The sequence below is a fragment of the Amphiura filiformis genome, chromosome 6, assembly GCF_039555335.1.
Source record: "Amphiura filiformis chromosome 6, Afil_fr2py, whole genome shotgun sequence".
Classification (NCBI taxonomy): Eukaryota; Metazoa; Echinodermata; class Ophiuroidea; order Amphilepidida; family Amphiuridae; genus Amphiura; species Amphiura filiformis.
Genome location: NC_092633.1, coordinates 53,920,757 through 53,940,798, shown reverse-complemented (window position 1 = coordinate 53,940,798; position 20,042 = coordinate 53,920,757). Strand labels below are relative to the sequence as shown.

The 20,042-nt window shown below is 35.6% G+C and overlaps 1 protein-coding gene across 1 annotated transcript; it reads left to right on the top strand.

Moving 5' to 3' along the window:
- The first annotated feature begins 6,027 nt into the window (after window positions 1–6,027).
- LOC140155621 (divergent protein kinase domain 2A-like) lies at window positions 6,028–18,459 on the top strand. Its single transcript, XM_072178534.1, has 6 exons — window positions 6,028–6,235; window positions 9,653–10,301; window positions 11,055–11,195; window positions 11,937–12,096; window positions 13,442–13,588; window positions 14,516–18,459. Exons 2-6 carry the CDS (start codon window positions 9,666–9,668, stop codon window positions 14,716–14,718), a joined length of 1,287 nt encoding a protein of 428 aa, XP_072034635.1. The 5' UTR covers window positions 6,028–6,235; window positions 9,653–9,665; the 3' UTR covers window positions 14,719–18,459.
- Window positions 18,460–20,042: the final 1,583 nt, after the last annotated feature.

The following is a 20,042-nucleotide window of genomic DNA, read 5'->3' as shown; positions in this document are numbered from 1 at the left end:
TCAAGTTTACAGAGTTAGAGTGAAGCACCATACTACAACCAGTCACTGAATGTCATCCAAGTCCAGAATGACCAGTGGAGGACAAGCAAGCTGCAAAGGACAAGTCGTTAATGGTAACATTTTTTCAGCCTGTGATCAGCAGCAAGCAAAATTCTATCAGCAGCTTACTAGTCACCGACCGCCATCAAAGACAGAGTAGATGAAAGGATCAAGAAATCAAGGCAACTTTGCTGAATACGAGCATTTTTGAATTTTTCGTTTACTTTGATTTCAAAATGCTCCTAAAAATGACAAGTGACTCTGGTTTATTACATTTGATTTTAAAATCCTAATTAATGAGAACTTCAATCATTAATAAAATGTTTTGGTGAGATGTTTTCTTAGAAGCCATTTAATTCAAAGTTCTAAATTATCCAAATTCTTTGTAAATTGCAAAATAGTCAAAATTCAACAACAAGCTGTCTACTGGCCGAAGTTTTATTTCTTGTTTTAAAATTAAATGTTTATTGGAATGTTGTTGTACAAAAATGAGTAATGTTTTTTTATGTGCTAAACAGGTTTCAGAAATTTACGTGGAATTAATTTTAAATTGCATCCTTACCTTCACTATTTCATTGGCACTAGCCCTGCATGGTGCAATCTCAAAATTTAGATGGTGGTAAATTGTTGCATAGCATGTGAATTGTGATGTACCGCACAGTCGAATCTTCATGATCTTGGAATGGATTTAGACGATCACCTTTTTGACTTTTGTAGTCCCACATGTGTTGCAAAATAGATGCAACGTAGTTTGGATGTTGGTTTCCATGCTGCCATGTTCCCGTATTTATGCAAAGTTTATTAATTCACGATAGATTTAATGTTTAATTATTTTGGAAAGCCGGAAATATGTGAAATTGATTAGCGTTGATGTTTACCGTTGCGTTGACATTAATCACATGACGAATTACGAAGTGTTGCTAGATTTTTCTTGCAAACAAGAGATGTCTTAAAAAGGACAACGCAGTGATTAAAGGAAATAGGCCTATGAGCTCCTAAAATATTCAAACGAAATTATCTAGTGCAAGTTTAAGAAATTTTATGTACGCATGTCTTGAAATGTTTGTTTTGGTCAAATTGTAAAAGAAAAATGGGGAAAAGAAAGAGTTTTCTGCGCTAGAAATTTTAGAAATTTTTTTTGTATTCTCAAATGCAGGCAAAAATCAACGAAATTTAAAATATGACGACAAAATGACGTCACTACTTATGGGGCCCGATTCTTCTTTTTATTGTAATCAGCTGTTCATATGTAAACAAAGATCAGCTGATCGTGTCAACACTTTGTATCAACAATGCAAATATCAATATGGTGTTCATCTGAGTTCATTATATTGTCGTAAACATGTTAGAACATGTGCATATGATTATTATTTATGTCTTAATATGTTTTGTAGGACCATACTGAGGAGTTTCGCGGACGAAACAGTTTTTCTGAGCGGGGGGTGTTGTAACGGCGATCCAAGGACCCCGTATTTTTTTAAGCTTTTCTATTTCGTATTTTTAGTTGGTTTGTTTCCACCTTCGCGATTAATTTTCCTGCCAAATTTCAGCTCACCTTTTAATTAAATATCTCATTCAAAGTCCCCTATCCTTTATTTTTCCATTTTAGTAGTATTTTTGCCTTCAGAACTCAAATTAAAACTATATAAATTCTTCCAATGTCCCGCTATGAAGATCGCCATTTTGTTATGCACACCGCGAGGATACTGCCAGCTGAAACGAAACTCCCAGTAGACCTAAAATATTGAAAAGCTTCCTGCATTATTCCATGATTACCGTCGGCAGCGTTCAGCATATTTTGATTAGTTTATCTTTTTATTTCACCCTTTATTTTAGATTTGCTTTTGCGTGGTTGCTTTGTAGGCGCGTCGCGGGGACTCAAAAACATGCGTACGCGTAGCTATCGCCACAAATCGCGCGACCCAAATTTGCTTGCGCGATTGAGGAAAGAATACGCGGACGGACGGTAATGTTTGGAACATGCAGGAAAAGATTCTAGATAAAACAATTCACTTTTTGCTTTGGGACCAAAGGAGATAGTCGCATTTTATTACATACGGAGAATTCAACTTGGTTTGACCATCGGATCGATAATTTAGGTATGATCGGTTAATTTTTAATTAACCTAAACCCCTTGGTGGAAATTCCCACCAAGGTGGTCATTTTGCTATTTAAAATGGCAAAATGAATTATTTTTATCTTTACCGGTGATCGGATCGTCATCTCGTATTTTTGAAACTGATTTGCTAATTGATAATAATTAACTCAACTTTCGGCTTGATCGTCGCCGGCGATTGGCTGTTTATGATGATCACAATTTTTAAGCTTCCATAAAATACGAGATGAAATGCCATCACCGGTAGTATTATTTTTTATGTCCCTTCCTATGCTTAGATTTTGCATCCATGATATATTATTAATGTAAAATAGGTCTTTTAATGAACATGCATGCAATTAACATTGCCGTATTTTTGTGTTAGAAACTCCGTCAGATGACCTTCGGCCAAGTTTGTATTGCATGCATGCTGAAGGTGAAAGCACCTATATTTAATCACTTTAAGGTGATGATTCCCAAAAATTCTTAGTTTCAAAATTATATTCTAAAATGTGCACTTTGGATTCATTCCCATTTTGTAGGACTATGGATTCGCGTTTGGACTTTTATATTTTGGATTCCAACTTTGGATAAATTTAGATTCATTCCCAATTGGTAAATAGATTTCTGATTATCGGCATTAAAAAGTAGGCCTGGATTTTCGGCAAGAAATCACTTTTAATTTGCTGTAAAATTTAGTTCCAAATTTCTGTGAGTACAGAAATTTCTTTGTATATTTTAAACCCTTGGGATTTATGTAAAGGAGTAATTTTGTATTTTATTGCCACTCTTCTCAGTCACAATTCAAGACTTTCTTAAACAAGAAATTCCCTTAAAAAGGAGCCTGGGTTGAAATCCTGATTAAATATTTATAGGCTCAACTTCTCCATTTATATTTCATGTCACACTCTCATCAATATTTGTATTTACCATTTTTAAATATATACGCCTTATATAATATAACAAATCTACGACAATCAAACTTCAATTTGTATTTCAGTTGTCATTTTATTTTACCATTTCAAAGTCTCAGTCTGAATTATTGTTTATTAATATATGAAATGAATGATGATGATTTTGAGGTCGAAGTTTTCCAATCATTTCATTTACCGTTTCATACGTAAATGGTTGATTTTATATGAGAGATTGCGACTTCGACATCCAATCATCATCACGCATGGATGATCTTCCCTGTTCCCAATTTATAGGCCTTTCTTTCATGACGTCCTTATCATTTTATTTGATCATTAGAAATATGTCCTTTTATTTGCTCTTCAGTTTAGATATTAAATAGTCCTTCAGAGTCTTTATTCTCCATCTTCATATTATGATATGTGCAGCGCCCTCGTGAGGCTCGCGTCATCCTTGCAATATCAAGCGTGATTGTAGTCTAGAGTTCAACCAACGCAGCTCAACGCGGTACACAAATGAAATATAGGCATACCGTATGTCCCTTATATTGTTTGGCATATTTTGCTTTGATTTTGTATATAGCTTTTTGTGACCCAAAATACGACGTCCGAGCCGGATTTGCCATTGGGCCAGATACGGAACCAGGGCCACCAAACCTTTAAATTGCCCGGTGCATATTCCTTTTACGCCCGCAAAACACTACGTTTCGGGGATGGAAATATGGTAAAATTGCCAAAGTTATAATGCAGCTACTGTTCGTTTTCCTATACACAATTAATACACAGTGCTCTCACCATTGACGCGTGACCTCTCCAAATAGTGTATGTTAGAAGTATAGGATATTGCCTAGTTAACGTCACTGTGTGAAAAATAACCGGCCAATATTTAAAGTATTCTCTGAAATTCTAGAAAATATAGTTTTGTAACATGTCCTAAATTTTTAGCTAATTTAGGTGTTTGGAAATATTCGCACTTTTGTGTTTTAGGAAGGATATGTAAACGACAGATAACACCAAAAATATGAAGAAATTATTTCCAAACTGTGTTAAGTCAACATGGTCAACAACCATGATGTTTCTCATTTTCAAGAATGCTGGTTAACAATAAGCAGACTATTGTCTCATTTCGTGAACAAAGGCCCACATAGTATATTGTTACCTTGCGTTCGCTTTATAATCGGTTACCCAACTGAAACTATAATACCAGCTCATTGCTCAGGTAAAGCAGAAACGTGTGTATACTGTGGATTTAACCAGAGAAGATCTGATTTAATCAGTTGAGCTGTTTTCAATGAGTGTTATCTTGGTTTAATAGCTTTTAATGGGGTTTAAGTCCTGCAAAGGTCGTGGTGAATTATACTGTAGGCCTAGACATGACTGCATCATGTTACCCGCATTTGGGGCAACTTTGGTACATTACTTTGGACTACTAGGCCCACATTCCATGAAGCAAAAACATCAAAAAAATTGATCTTCGCTGTATACATGGTATATGGGGAAGTTGTTGTTTTTTGTGACGTTTTATCCCTTGCAAAATTAACCATGCACATCTTTGTTCACAAAGATTGATTTTAATTTTTCTGACAAAATGTAAAAATACTCATTTTTGGTCAAAAATACCGTACCAATTAGGCCTATTTCAATTTCGAGGAAATTGGACCTCAGAGACTTATTAGTTTCCAAATAACTTTGATTATTCTTTGATTCGTAGCAAATTGACACCAAATAATAAAATGATTAAAAACAATATGGCTCTTTGGAAAAAAAATTACCAACCGAAGTTACCGTATACCCCGCTGACCGAAGTTACCCCTTACGGACGGTATTGCACTGTTTACCCGCCCGGTGGGGGAACTCGCTAAAAAATGGGTGCCAGGATGTGCGGTCACATTGACCCCCATTTTTCAACTCCCTCTCACCCAATGACCCCCTTTTTTGTTTTCCTGTCACCAAGAGACCCCCTAGCTTTTTTCAAATATTTTGGGAACATTTCTGATAATCTCTCACTGAATGACCCCATTTTTCAAATTGTTCAAAATCAAACTTTGATGAATTTTTGAAAATTTTGTATCGACTTTTATATTTTGACCCAAAATTTTCCCCAGTCTCACTGAATGACCCCCTTTTTTGGTAAGATTTTCCCAAGTCTCAGGGAAAGACCCCCTCAAGTGTTTTGGGCCTTCTCACTGCGAAAGACCCCCCCCCTTTTTTCAGTGTCTATATAGGCTCTCACCGAAATAGGCCCCCAGTAGTTTCGAAGTGCTGTCCGCACATAGCCACTTCTAAAGTCGAGTGCCCCCCCCCCCAGGATCCTCCCAGGGTCGCGATTATTTTTTCGGATAGGCCCTAGGCCTACATCATAATTATTTGTAAATTTTGATTTTTGTCCGTTTTCAAGCTTTTCAGGCCATAGGCCTACCCACATTTTTCCAATGAGACCTCATCAGTAGGTTAGGCCTCTCACTTTGCCCCTCAAATAAAGGATCCAGTTCTAAAGCCTTACAGAACCGGCCCCAATCAGGGAGTGTAATCAATCAATCAATCAATCAATCAATCAATCAATCAATTTATGATACAATGAGTTACAATAAGGATGTATTTTATATTATTCAATCATTCTTTATTAATCACATCATAAAAAAAAAAATATAATGGAAAAAGCAACTATTTTTTATGAAAAACGTAATGCCTCGGTAGGCCTATTATTAGGCCTATTCTCCCAGCTTCTCCCCTCCACCCGGTACCCCCTGGTTTTTTTGGCCCCTGCTTCCCCTATTAGGCCCTGCAAATATCAGTAAAAGTAAAAACATGCTTTTTTTAGCATTTTTTTTTTTTTTTTAACTTGTTTTCTAGAGCTTCTCATTTATTTTTATGATCCGACACACAGACAGACAGACAGACAGACAGACAGACAGACAGACAAACAATTATAATACAGTGAGGGCGTGAATTTAATGATTATGATATCCCACAATTCATTATTCAAAATGGCCGCGCCCTGTAGGTGGAAAGGAAGCTCTTGATTAGTACAGGTTCAAATGTAGAAAATGATTGTTTTCGTTGGTTAATTCCCCCAAACACACCCGTCAATACATTGTAATGTTTGTTGTTCACTAAACGAAGCAATTTTGTGTTTATAAAGATGGCCATGGTTTATAAGAAAGCGTGAAAACTTCGTCCGAGATCCACGGTACGTCATTTTTTTCCTGTGTGTAAACAATTTCATGTAAGCTTAAGAAATTTATAATACTTATAGCTCAAATCTCTTCAAATGCTTTTACACCCCCCAATAGACCGTATGTGGAGTAGTCTAGTGATATAAAATTGGATCGATTGAGCCTATATTTATTGGTCCACCTTAGTCGACTAGCATGCTAGCTACTAGTACTAGTTCGCAACGCAAACTAAAAAACGGGCAAACTAAACAGACATCATTTATCGGTATGACAGTTTCGCTATAGGTGATGCAGAGCTACTACGGTATGGGTTCCCTGTACTAGGTCGAGCTAGTTAAATGAGTTTTAAGAATATTGGACGAGACGTCGTCGTCGACCCGTAGGCGTAGTTGAGTCCATTTTATTTTAAAACTCATAGCGACACCAATAAATACTGCTGGGTGTAAAGCATCCAATTTTATCATTATTATGTTTTGGATCCAATATTTTCACACACTTGGATTCATTAAAACATAATAATGGCATGCTAAGAATTGAACAGATACGGTCGCATGTCATAAGTTGGGTATGCTAAAAGGGTGGAGGGATTACACTTTTCTGCAAATTGCGATACAAATTTGATTGGCTTTCCGTAATCCCATATCCTATAGTAGTGGTTGATACCTCATTTTAAGCCTAATATTATACTCTTTCAGTCTACTGAAGCATATAATTATACATTATTCAGTAAAAAAATTACATCAGTTGAAATGAAAAATGCCAGGGGTGGAGGAGCAGGCGGATGTGGAGCAGGCGGATGCGGGAGTATCATGTGCAATAGGGCCTATGTGAAAATTCACATGTCAGCATGTCAAAACTACTGGTTACTTTTTCAAATCTAGGGAGGGTACTATGATGTATTGACAGCTTTGAGTGTTGAATTTGTACAACTAAAACAATTACTGACTACTTAAGGTGGTACTACACTCCCTGTGACTAATTTTGCATTTTTCTCAAAAAGTAACTACACACTGGTAACAAAAGTTATATGTATATTATAGGGCAAGGAATCCAATTACTTCACTGAAATTTCAGTGATTCAAGACAAGGGGTTCATTATGTTAAGAAATGAGGTACATTCTAGCGGTACCTCTTTTCTTATCATAAATAACGTACCACTTGTCTTGAGTCAATGAAATTCCAGTGTAGTAACTGGATTCCTTACCCCTATAATATACATAACTTTTTTTACCAGTGTGATATTATATTTTGAGAAAAATGCAAAAATAGTCACAAATTGATCAAGGTGTGTAGTACCACCTTAAAGGGTTATATGTTCCATTTTTTCATTTTTAATGAAATCCTAGTTGAATTTCAGTATTTTTAGCAATATGCTAATGTCCAAAAAATGTACATTTCTCTTCTTGATATTCATTTCCTCAATAATAGAATAACCATCTCGCTAATTACTCGTAAAAAGGTCATTGACCTTCACAATGTAATGAACATACGTACAATTATTTTAAATAGTTCATTTGAAGCATTAATGTATTGAGTGCATATCCTCCAAATATGATGACATTCTTGCATAAAATAAAAATTTTACAGTCATTTTTGTAATTGAGGTCCGATTTGAGAAAAATGCATTTGAAAATTGAGATTTACATAGACGCCTGTGTATTAATTAATTAGTAATTAAGCATTATCTCAAAAATTAAGCATGTGTTAAGGTTAAAAATGGTGTTAATTATTGGAGATTGTCAATATATACAACATATCAAAAAATACATTTTTTGTCATTTTTGACCATGTAATGGAAATTGTACCCAACTTATGACATGCGACCATTCATCTAATGTAAATCGTAATGATGTATGTTACTGATACTGACTTATCATGCTCGTTTTGCTCGAGAAGTCTAGCCAAGAATTTGCTCACCGATAGCTTCACATTCTAGGATAGAGACCATTGCATTCAAAATCTAGTCGGATTTGCTGAAGCATGACACTGTGTATTAAGCAATGGAAGTTCAGAAGTAAACACAGCCGATCACGACAGGCGATTGCATCAAAAATGTTGCTAAAATTACACTTCAGCAAAATTTTAGAAGTAAAATAGGCAAATCTTGCTTAAAAGATACAGTTGACTCATCGAAATAACTTTCATTCAAATTTCAACATTAACAAAATAAATAACTTCCGGTACAAAAACTATTGTTTGTAAATTCGAAGCTAGAGTTCTCGAGTAATGCTCATCATAACAGAGTAATTCTCGTCACTCGTCATGTTCGTGGCATGCATGGCATGGCATGCTTCCTTTAGGCCCTTCACAATTAATTCTTAGTTTCCTGTTTCATGGTTGAAAACCAGGGATGAGGCGACTTTTAATTATTAATTATTAATTATCTTTTATTTTCTTTATTTATAATAAGTGGTCGCAACCTACATCAAGCCATTTTGACAAGGAGCATGCATTTAATTATTTTACTAATATGTTTGATTTTATACATAAGTGATGGTACAATTAGGTTCTATGTTTATTCATCATTATAGATGATATGGTCAAAGTGAGAAAGTAGCAAATGGTAGTCACTAAAAGTTATTTTTAAAGAGAAAATCCAAAATATAAATAAAATAATTAAATATTTTGCAATTCTCTACTTTGGACGCGGGCGGGAAACAGGAAACTAAGAATCAATTGTAATTGGCCTTAGCCTGGGCATGCTAGGCTTTATTCATGCTATATCATGATATAGGTACAAAAGGCAAACCTTAAGGCTTATTAAGTTTAACACATTTCATGATTTGCTACTCAGTGGATCAGCCAAATTGGCCCAAACACAATACATATATTTTAAATAGAAAATAAAAAGTAAAGGACTCAATATATAATTTATTTTTGTGATGTGAGAATCGCACATGGACTTTTAGAGGGATTTAATATAAATAGCAGTTCCATATTGAAAAGCTGCTGTATCATTAGTTCCAGGAACTGTAACAAAGAATCTTTATTTTAAAAATAAAAGTTTACATTATGGCATTATTGGAAAGGCCCAGTAAATGTCAGTATGTTAAAGGATAGGACTGGAGGCATGCTGGCAGGTCTACTGTATCATGAGACCATGCACATTCCTGCGTTTGGCTTCAGAGGAGGCGTTGCAAAGTATCTACTCAAAGTCAAAGTTTGTTTTGCAAATGTTGGCTGAACATTTTTAATGAAAGTCAATCTTTGACAAGATGTACATGTACAACTTTGTTACTGAATTTTCAGTTTTTGCTTTCTGTACTCAAGGGCTTTAATTTGAAATAAATGTACATGGTTTGATGACAAATTTGGATTCGCTTTGGCTGACAAAATTGTTATATTTCAAAGCCCACACACACGTTCGTTTTTCTTAGTCAATGTCTTTTAATTTTAATTCATACTTTTTGTGTTTGTTTTTGTTTGTCCAGGTTTCAGGCGACAATGGCATCTCTTCGGCGCAGTTTGACTCGCTCAGCAATCCTTTGCTCCTTCAGGCCATTTCGTCACCTTTGTATTGTCATACTACTCTTTGTTGGTGGGCTCTTATATTACCACTTTTTTCTTCTGACCACACGCAATCATTTAGAGGACCCATCTTACTTAGGTGTAGACAAATGTCCAGCCTGTTATGGTACCAGTCTCTGCGAACAATTTGGAGAAGGTCATTTTGAATTTGAGTCCTATTCACGTCTCAGGTTTTTGGATTTTATCAACGTCAAAAATGTGTACTTTGGGCGATATTTGGACAAGCACCATGTGATACTGAAAAAACTTGCTCACAATACTGAATTAGCCTCTTTTGATAAGGAGCTCTGTTTAGAGGCTACTCAACAAGACACTTGTGAAGTTGCAAGGGATATCTACAAAACCAAATTTTCAGAGGTGCTAAGGACTGAAGTTTTCAATGGTAATCAGGTCGGTGGCCTATCAGACTTGGTGCGATGTCCATCACAGAGACTTTTACAGAAAATATGGAATGGATTCAAGGAGAGACAGTCGAGAGGGTTCATGGCGAGGGATAATAAAATGATGTTGATGACAACACTAGCTATTAACCCAGAACCTATTATATTAACTGTAAGTCATGTTGCCATTTGTCCCAAATTGTGTTTGTACACCTATTGGTTGAAACTGACGTTAAACCGATATTGCTTATTGGTCCAGATTCAGGGAATAGGTCCTGTTTAGAAAATTATGACAACAATGTAAAGAATACTCTTTAGTGCATGTTGTTGATGGAATGACAGAGTTCTGTGGCATATGCTCAGTAGGCTGAAACTGCAAATCGATATGTACATGTATTTAAACATTGAGAGCTTATGTGACTCTGTTTTTGACAGAAGCAGCATAGCCTGAGTCATCCTATTTAGGGAACAAGGGTGATGCAGGGCCTAGATTTTGTCTCCGATTGCGAGAATCAAAATCCATCATAGTTACTGCGCTTACTGTATGATACAAAGAGAGAAGTTGATTCTCGCAACTGAATCTTACAAGAATTATTACGAGAATCGATTCTGTGATTCTTGTCAGGCCCTGTGATGAAGCACTTATTAGCCTGATTGAGGTGCACTAGCCATTTGTTGACCAAATGTTCCAAATGGGACCATGTTCCTATGATAATATGCCACTGGTCGATTATATACAGGTCGATTTTAAATTGACCAGGTAGCATAAATTGATTGTTCATACCTTGTACAAAATATCCAAGTTCAGCAGCAGCTTTGATGTTGGTTACCAATTTACCAATGATATGATATTTTTAATGTTATTGTTTGAAATAATGTTATAATTGTGAATGACTTCAAATGAGAGTGTGCTCTTATGTTGCAGATATTTCCTAAATCTGAAGGCTGGCCTTTTCCTAGATATCGTGGTGCTTGTGGACGTTTTATTGTACAAGAGTATATTGGAAAAGATTTGGCATCGTATTATAAAGCAGATTGGGAGACAAGGTTGGACATTGCATACCAGGTAGGTTTTATTCATGTCATGTACTTGCTATGTACATTTAATTCCAGTCACTTGCAATAATGCTGGTTTCACACTTTCTGCCGCTTAGCGGTGTGATGCTTCATCATGTCGCTTGGACTTTTCTGCATCATGATTCTGAAAGCCAATGTTACTGTACCGCTCTGTGCTCATTGGCCAAAAATTGTACTATGTTCTCATATGTCAGAGTGGCACTGCTCCCGAGTTGACTTGAATTCAACTCCTAGCGATCTACCGCTTTGAGGTGGAGGGTTGGATATATTGGCTTGCCGCTAGTCACTGTTCTGGTGCGACTGCATAGTGAAGCAAAATCATTGTCACAGCAGCAAAGCCGCAAGCGTCAGGAAAGTATGAAAGTTGAAACCCGCATTATATAGAAGGCAGCAGCAGTGCATAATTCCACCACTGACTGTGTTGGTGGCCACCAGGCTTGGCCATACATTCATACTCTCCCTGGAGAAGATATTTCCGAAATCTTCCACAGGGGTAGTATCATAGATTTTAATTGGAAATGGAACATCTCATTTAGGCCGACCACAGGCTAGTGGCCAGGGCTTTGTGGTGGCGAAATTTTGTATTAGTTAAAATATATATGAAGTTAGTGAAGTTTATAGACATCTATTGATGATGATTTCTGTAAGAACTTGTATATGAACATTTGACCTTTGGAAATATTGCTGGAAAATCAGTTTCCATTTTAATTTTTTTTATTTCTTGTTTTAGGTGATGAAAATAGCTGAACAGTTTACATACAATGAGCAAGAATTTGGACTGTACATGACAGATGTTTCTTTTGATAACTTTGCTATCGATGAAGAAGGAAAAGTGTTTGTTGTTGATGCAGAAAATATCATAGTAGTAGACAGAAGACAGATTAAAGAAGGTGAGAAAAAAATGGTAGTAAGCAGTAGTTAACAGAAAATGTTAACAAAATAGAATGTTAAATTTCAGGGGTTGATGATGGGTTAAAGGAAAAAAATTGCTGAATTATAGGCTAATATTTTGTGCATCAGTTATATGTAAGGCATTGTGAAAAATCTTAACATTTTACCTTTGAAACTGATCAGAGGTCTAAAGCTATGGTACTAAAAAAGATTTTGTTTAGATTTTCACGATACCCGACATAACTGATGCAAAGATATTAACCAAATTGTAATGATTGTAACTTTTAAGATTTTATTCTGTGAAATTTGTTCACAACATTTATTTCGCTCTTCAAAAAATCGAACAGACTAAAAAGGACTTGGAAAAAAATTGCTTAATTATAGGCTAATATTTTGTGCATCAGTTATATGTAAGGCATTGTGAAAAATCTTAACATTTTACCTTTGAAACCGATCGGAGGTCTAAAGCTATGGTACTAAAAAAGATTTTGTTTAGATTTTCACGATACCCGACATAACTGATGCAAAGATATTAACCAAATTCGTAATGATTGTAACTTTTTAAGATTTTATTCTGTGAAATTTGTTCACAACGTATATTTCGCTCTTCAAAAAATTGACCAGACTAAAAAGGAATTGCCAATGACAGCAGCGTGAAATCATGCCATGTGCAAATACGGTAGTTGCACGCATGTGAAATGTTCCAGCACAAAGGATGAGAGCGTGCTGAAGTCATTGCACCGCCTAATTCCATAGAATGAATATCAATAATCTTCATGCCTGTATGTGTATATCATCTAATGAGCAATTTGATTGGGACGCACATAAATTATGGTGTGATATGCAGGAGATATGAATAAGCAAAGTTTACATGAATACAAGGTGTCCTATAAAAAGGTTACATATAAAAAATGAACTGCATTTTGCAATGATAAAACAAAACACTGTAATTTTTTCAGATATTATTTACTCATCCCTCTTGTATTTTTCTGCTAAGTTTCAACTCCGTATCTTAAAAGCAACTTAACTTATGAGCACAAGCAGATCTTTGTTTTCACATTTGTTCTAATTGCCTTTTTTCATGGTTGAACTTATTGTGCTAAAGAATCATATATTGACAAATTAAATATTGCATATCTTAGAGCTTTTTGACTCTTGGTGGCAACAAATAAAGGAAGATGATTATTAGAGAGGAACACTTACATAGATTATGTCATGGAAAGAATATTTATATTTGTTAACATTAACTTGGATTATTTTCAAAAATCTATACATGTAACCTTTTTTGGGACACCTGGTATAAGCAATCCAACTTGTCATTGTGTGTTATTTGTATCATGACAGATGCTGCTCCCATGTGGGATCAGAGACACCAGGCTTTCCATGATGAATGTCAAAAACATCCAGGATGTTTGACTTTCTCATCTGAAATACTTTGCAAAAGATATCACAGTGATCACAACTATTATGCAGTCTGCCATGGAATTCTAGGTAAGATGGAATTGAATGCTGGGTGTTTTCCCCTTGTTCCCCTGATGATTTATCATCAAAATAGTTCACATGAGGCCACAAATATATAATTCCAATCTTATGAACAAAAGTCCATCTTCTGTGTATGACTGTATGTGAATGATACGGTGCACAAGTGTGTATGTAATATAGGCAATATACAAATCTATCTCTATAAGTTCAATTAAAAAATTTGTATAATTTTTGTAAAATGTGTGTAAGAGTCCCAACGTCCCTAGTTAGGTGGTCATAATCAGAAAAAACATGTAAGGATTCAATGGGCCAGGACAGAGTCCCAAATAGCAGACAATATCTGTAGGGGTGTGTGAGCTTGTGTGTTGTAGGTAGCAAGCTATACAAGTGTACAAAAATATTTTACAAAATTATATTAAATAATTGAGAGGTTTCCTTTTAAGCAAGATGTTACGACTACAAGAGCACAGATTCTGTAACCTTATCAAAATCCCACTGAATTGGATTGCCATGATGGGGACCAAAACTGCGCTTCCAGAATCATGAGAATATTTTAATGACCGACATCTTTAATCTGTTTGAGGTTTGTGTATATAGCATGGGTTATTATTAGCCAATTACCTTGCATGACAAGCAGATGAAGTCACAAATATTTATGCCAAAAGTCCAAGTTTGCTTTGCATGTGACAAGGCACCTTATTTCCCCTCCAATCTCTCCTAATTTAACATAATGTATTATGATTATAGTAGAATTATGTGCATCTGAACTTTTCATTCTCATAGTTACACTATGTGGAGATAATGCAAAGCAATCTTACGACCATGAGTGGAATGTAGTAGTCAAATTGAAGTGACAATTGCAGGTTGACAATTTTAGTGTGCATTACTGAATCAAAATGTATTTCTTATCGCTATGATTATTTTTTATATCTTTAGGTGCAGATGATGATGACACAATTAGGCAACCAGGGGGTCTCTTACATGACATTCCATCCACATTGAACGAAAAAGAACAACTTGAGACATTACTACTCGAATGTAAGAAACCAAGCAAAGCATATGGTAGGTACGAGATAGCTGCTGAGTTACTCACATTACTTGCCAAACTATCAGGACATGAAACAGATGAGCAAAGGTGATGATATCCTATGGATACAGTTGTAACTATTTGGACAGAAGGAGAGGCCACTTTTCCAGAAATGTTCTGTTTTCAGGAAGTTGTAACCTTGATTTAATATCGGAAAAAGTACACTTTTTTGGATAATTTGCAGGCACTTTCAGATTTTTGACTACGTCAAGTGGCATTTCTGTTTTGTACATGTACTTTCTGCCAAATTTTATGGTACATGTATGTTCCAGTACCGTCCACATTTTTTGTGTATAAAATATTAGGGGTATCATCACTAATTATAATTAAGAGCTCCATTTTAATGTAAATGTCACAAAATATGTCTGTGTGAGTGATACATGTTTTCAGACTACATAAACCTAGTAAGTATATACATGTTTTATCAATTGACTTGGAACAAAAGAATCAAATGTGTCATCTCTACCACACAAATGTTTGTTTTAATGTAGTAATAGTTTAAGATACAAACCACCTTACCTGTTGCCCAATCTAATTGGTACTTTGTAAGTTGAAGCTGCATGTTGCTGTGTGGGCTGAACAAAAATAATGTGATGTGATCAAGCAAAATGAGTTATTTGGTGAGCAAAATCAAAATTCAGTTTTCAATTTTACTGTAGGTGCTGTTTTCAGAGCTTTATTTTTGATGAAAACCCCATCACTAATGGACCTATGGTTCCAGAGATATGTTCATGTATGTGTTGCTCATAACAATTTCATTTCACAACACACTCAATCTCAGTGACAAATAACTTACATTACAGTATTGACCGGCAGCGATACAGTGATTTCCTTTTAGATGGCAGCTCATGAGAAATAGTTAATGAATTTATTTGAGCATAAGTTGGGATGTGTGCATTGACATAAAAATGGAATTTCCAGTCAAACAAAGTTTATCTTAAGAAAGCTAATTATCAATTAAAACCCATTATAACCTCATAATGAATGTGATGAGGTACACTAAAAGTATAAGTTACTTAAGGTCAAGCTCCACTTGTGCCCCAAGATGGGTTCATATCAATTCGCCAGCGAAGTGTTACGTGTAATCCGATTATCACTAATTCACTATATCAACTGGATCACGCTTTTGAGTTCTGCACCATGATCAAAATGATTGCAACACAAAGTCTGTGGCATGTACTACCAATTCCAAAAGGTGCATGATCCAGTTACCAGGGAGTTATGTAACCACTTTGCTGGCGAATATGTAACGGAACAAATATAATTATCAGTGCTTGGCTCAATTTCAGGCATCATTTTGGGATAATAGAATAGCACAATTTGTTTTTCATGCAGAATATGTCCACAATAAAAATGTCTGATTATCATATGCCATAATCTGCATCAAAATCTGCCCTTTCTTTAAGATTGTTCCAGGATCAACAGGTCTTTACAAATATAACGAGCTTTCTACTTTCATTATACAGGGTACCCCTTCAGTGCAAGGCACTGCCATCTTGGGGGGGCCCTGAAACCATGAATCAGGGAATTTTATGACACAAATTACTGTTGTATATAGCATTTCTGCTACACTGTATTTGTTGTTTAATTTAAGACTAATTTGCCATTCCAATCTTGCATTTAACCCAAGGAGGTTATTCTAGGGACTCAATACTACACCATGTTCGCATGTCGCTCTTGAAGGGCAAAATTGTGTACCTCTGGGTTATTATTATTAATCTTGTTTTCAACTGAAGAATAAGTGTTCAATTTCAGGCCTTTAGATGGCGAAAAAAACCCGCTGTTTCTATAGGCCCGACCAATCCAGAAGGCCTGACCGACCCTACTTGAAAGGTCCGTCCACCCATAGAACAGGGGGTTTTTCTTTCATCGCTTTACTGACAGAGGTACACTAATTTGGTCCACATGCATGACAATCCAATATGGATTATGGAAACATGGGCACATCCCTCTACAATTCTACATCGTATCAAATTTTTATTTTCACATGATTTTCATGACATCAAGGCATTAACAGCTGTTATTACGATAATGCTGACAGATTGGCGCCTATAGTTTGATCAGCTCGTAATAGGTGGCAAATGTTAGGCTTTTACCACTACGCCGAAAAGTAGACCCACTTTAAGAGTTCTATTAGTTGACCTGTCTGGTCTATATTTTGTGTGTTAAAGAAAGTAGACAAAGTATAGGACTTGAATTAATAATTTGAATTAATAATTCGTAATGGTTCTGGCGAGATGTCGCAAGAAAATTTTCAAGATAAAATATTTTGATATTAATCCGCGATGTTATAAGGCCTGCCAATTACGAGCTGATCAAAGTATAGATAGCTGTTAACTTTTTCAGCTGGCCTGTTTCACAATTATATTAAAAGCAGTTGCTCAACTATTGAGACCAAATATGTGTTGATTGTAATGTGCAGTGTTATGTAAGCAAACCAGAGTATGTAAAAATAAAAACTTTAGCCTTAAAAGGACAATTGTGTTATATTCATAAATGTACACCAATCTTGTTTTGTTGTGAATTTTGTCGATATTTGTAAATGGTTGTATTATTGAAGCACCTCCTTCCTTGCACAAGTTGCATAGAATTGTTTCAGCCAGGTATGACTTGGTTCATTTCACATGATAAACAGCTGCATGTAGAGTTCAGCCTTGCCAGCTGTATGTAGCTTTATATGAACAAAATACTCTGAAAACGTCAGACGTTTGTGTAGATATTTGTACTCTTCTATGTACATATCGTTCTTTGTCATATCAAATCATTAATGTGTATGTGCCAATACGAAAAGTAAAAAACTTTATGTATGTTTTTTGTGGGTTTAAAACATGTCTAACAAGCACATTTGAGATGCCTTCAACATGGTGTACTTCTGGAGCAACTACTTTACTACCTCTTAACAGGTACTACCTCATAGGGCCAGACATTAATTGTTACCATCATTTATTTCATATGATCTTTGCCATCAATTCCGCTGTTCTCAGAAAAATAAAACAATAAATTAAAGACATTGTCAAATCCGATGGGGCTCAAACCATGTCTATCCCAGCAGGTAGAAGGGTTTTTTTTTTGTATAATACTTAAATCAATACCTTTATGGTATGAACCACTGTTACCACACACACATTCATACTGAGGACACATAGTGGCTTTACTCCAGGAGCACAACATGTTGAAAGAATCTCAAATAATTGTCTTAACATTGTACCCTGTGATATCTGGGTTTGTTAAAAATGCAAATAGAATATATAAATATATATATATATATAGATGAAATGTAGCCATGCAGAATGCATGCAGTGTGAATGTAACACTATATTTTGTGAATATTACACTATATATTGTCTTAAGCGTAGGCTGTACAGGGGGCTGTACACCCTTATTGCACTGATAGCTATCAGCAGCACAATTCATCTTTCACATGCTGGATGTGGGCCCCGGGCTGTATTTTTTGTTGTTGTAAACTAGTTATTCTGATCAGTGATTGTAGAAAATGTACTGACCAAAGTACACAAAATCAGCAAGCACTTCAAGGATCAAAATCTGTCACCACCTTAACAGGTACATGTACTTTTGACATTTTACAATCCTGCTTAGGTCTATAGGAGTGACTGTTTCACACTGCCATAGTTGCCCTCACAGGTAAAAAGGCACTATCTGCTTGGTTGGAGATACTGTGTTTTACGTGGGAGGGCAGACAATGTCTTTGTGTACCTGTTATCCTCTGATCAGCTCATAATAAGCGGGACTCATAACATCGTGGATTCATATAGAATGGCATACACACAACTAAGCGAGCACATACACACGAATTGCGTGTTGCGTGACTGACAGTTGCTTTTATGAATTTACGCAAGTATACGTTTGGGCTTTATTAACTCGCACTGTAGAAACCGAATAATTCGGGCCTATTACGAGCTGATCATAGTATAGACATTTATTTAAGTAAACTTGTGTCCACACTTTTCTGTCATCTGATATGGAACTAAATGTAAAATTTACTTATGTGTTGTTGTCTAGAGTTCCAATATGTTGGGGTATTCCAGTTGAAACCCATACACCCCCTATGGATGACATGGCCTTCTTAATACTCCACACGGAATGTGAAATAAAGTTGCCTAAGTGGGTGAATCCTTTTGAAATCCACTCTCCCTCTGTGGGAGATTAAGGTCATGGATTTCAACTGGAATAGCCCATTGACAAAAATAATAGGTGTTTGAAATTAATAAATTAAATAATCCGGTTTAATAGAAATAGGAAAATCAAAATGCTTGAGAAAATTACAGCATATTTTGAAGCTGATTTGTAGTTCTTATACTAGCTGTGTGTGATTGCCAGGTTTTCAGGAGTAATTCTTTCTGTAGTGACCAATTCATCACAAGTATCTACAGAATATTGTGGACTCTAGGAATGCAAGCCTGTAAATATTGTTACTTATGCAATGCATGGGTGTGGTTGTCTCATTCTTGGACTAGAGCTTGGATTTATATGAGTAAAAATGACAGTATAAACATTAAAGCCATATTGTAACATCTGCTAAGGAGGACGCCCTCAATATAGTTTTAAATTCTGTTTTTTTACCCGATTATAATGTACTTTGAATTAAACTAACATACCCTGCAAAGTCAAGACTTTAAGTGCTGTAGGTTTGTCAAAATATGTGATTTTGAATAAAGTGCAGGAACCGTTGTTTAATTATTACGATGGAAATATAAGTTGAACATGTATATGCGATGTTCATAACACAGTATGTACATGGCATGCGGGATGGCCATACACACAGCAAAGGACTGTGTCGTAGCGCGACCGACGAAATGACACGCATTGGCGATATCAGCACTGATAGTAAATTACAATTTTCTTTGCTTTACCTCAGTTGTTTGGCTTGAAATAAAAAGGGGACATATCTGACGGTAAAACCTAACATTTTTTTTATGGAAATGTCACAATATGACTTTAAGAATATGGCCAAATGTATGTAAACCCCTATTTAAGTGCCTATGGGAGTATGTGCAAGTATTGCATTCATTGTTTATATGCAGATTTAGATATAAATGTATTATTGTGAACATATGTCACATAGAACAGAAATTTGTATTGTAATGTAAATGAACTCACTTTATATTTAAAATAATTTGTGTGGAAGAAAAACTCTTAACAGCTCAAAAACAATAACAGTAAATTCTAATAGTTTTACATTAGAATGAAATTTCATCTGTGTCAGTAGTAAACACAATTTAGTAGTTTAAACCTTTGATCACCAAATATTTGCGTATCAATTTTGGGGTCAAGTGTCTGAAAGGGCGGTGACCCCTAAAACATGGGTTGCCAATCTGCTGATGAAAGTCGTCGAACTGTCCACTTAAAATTCCTGGG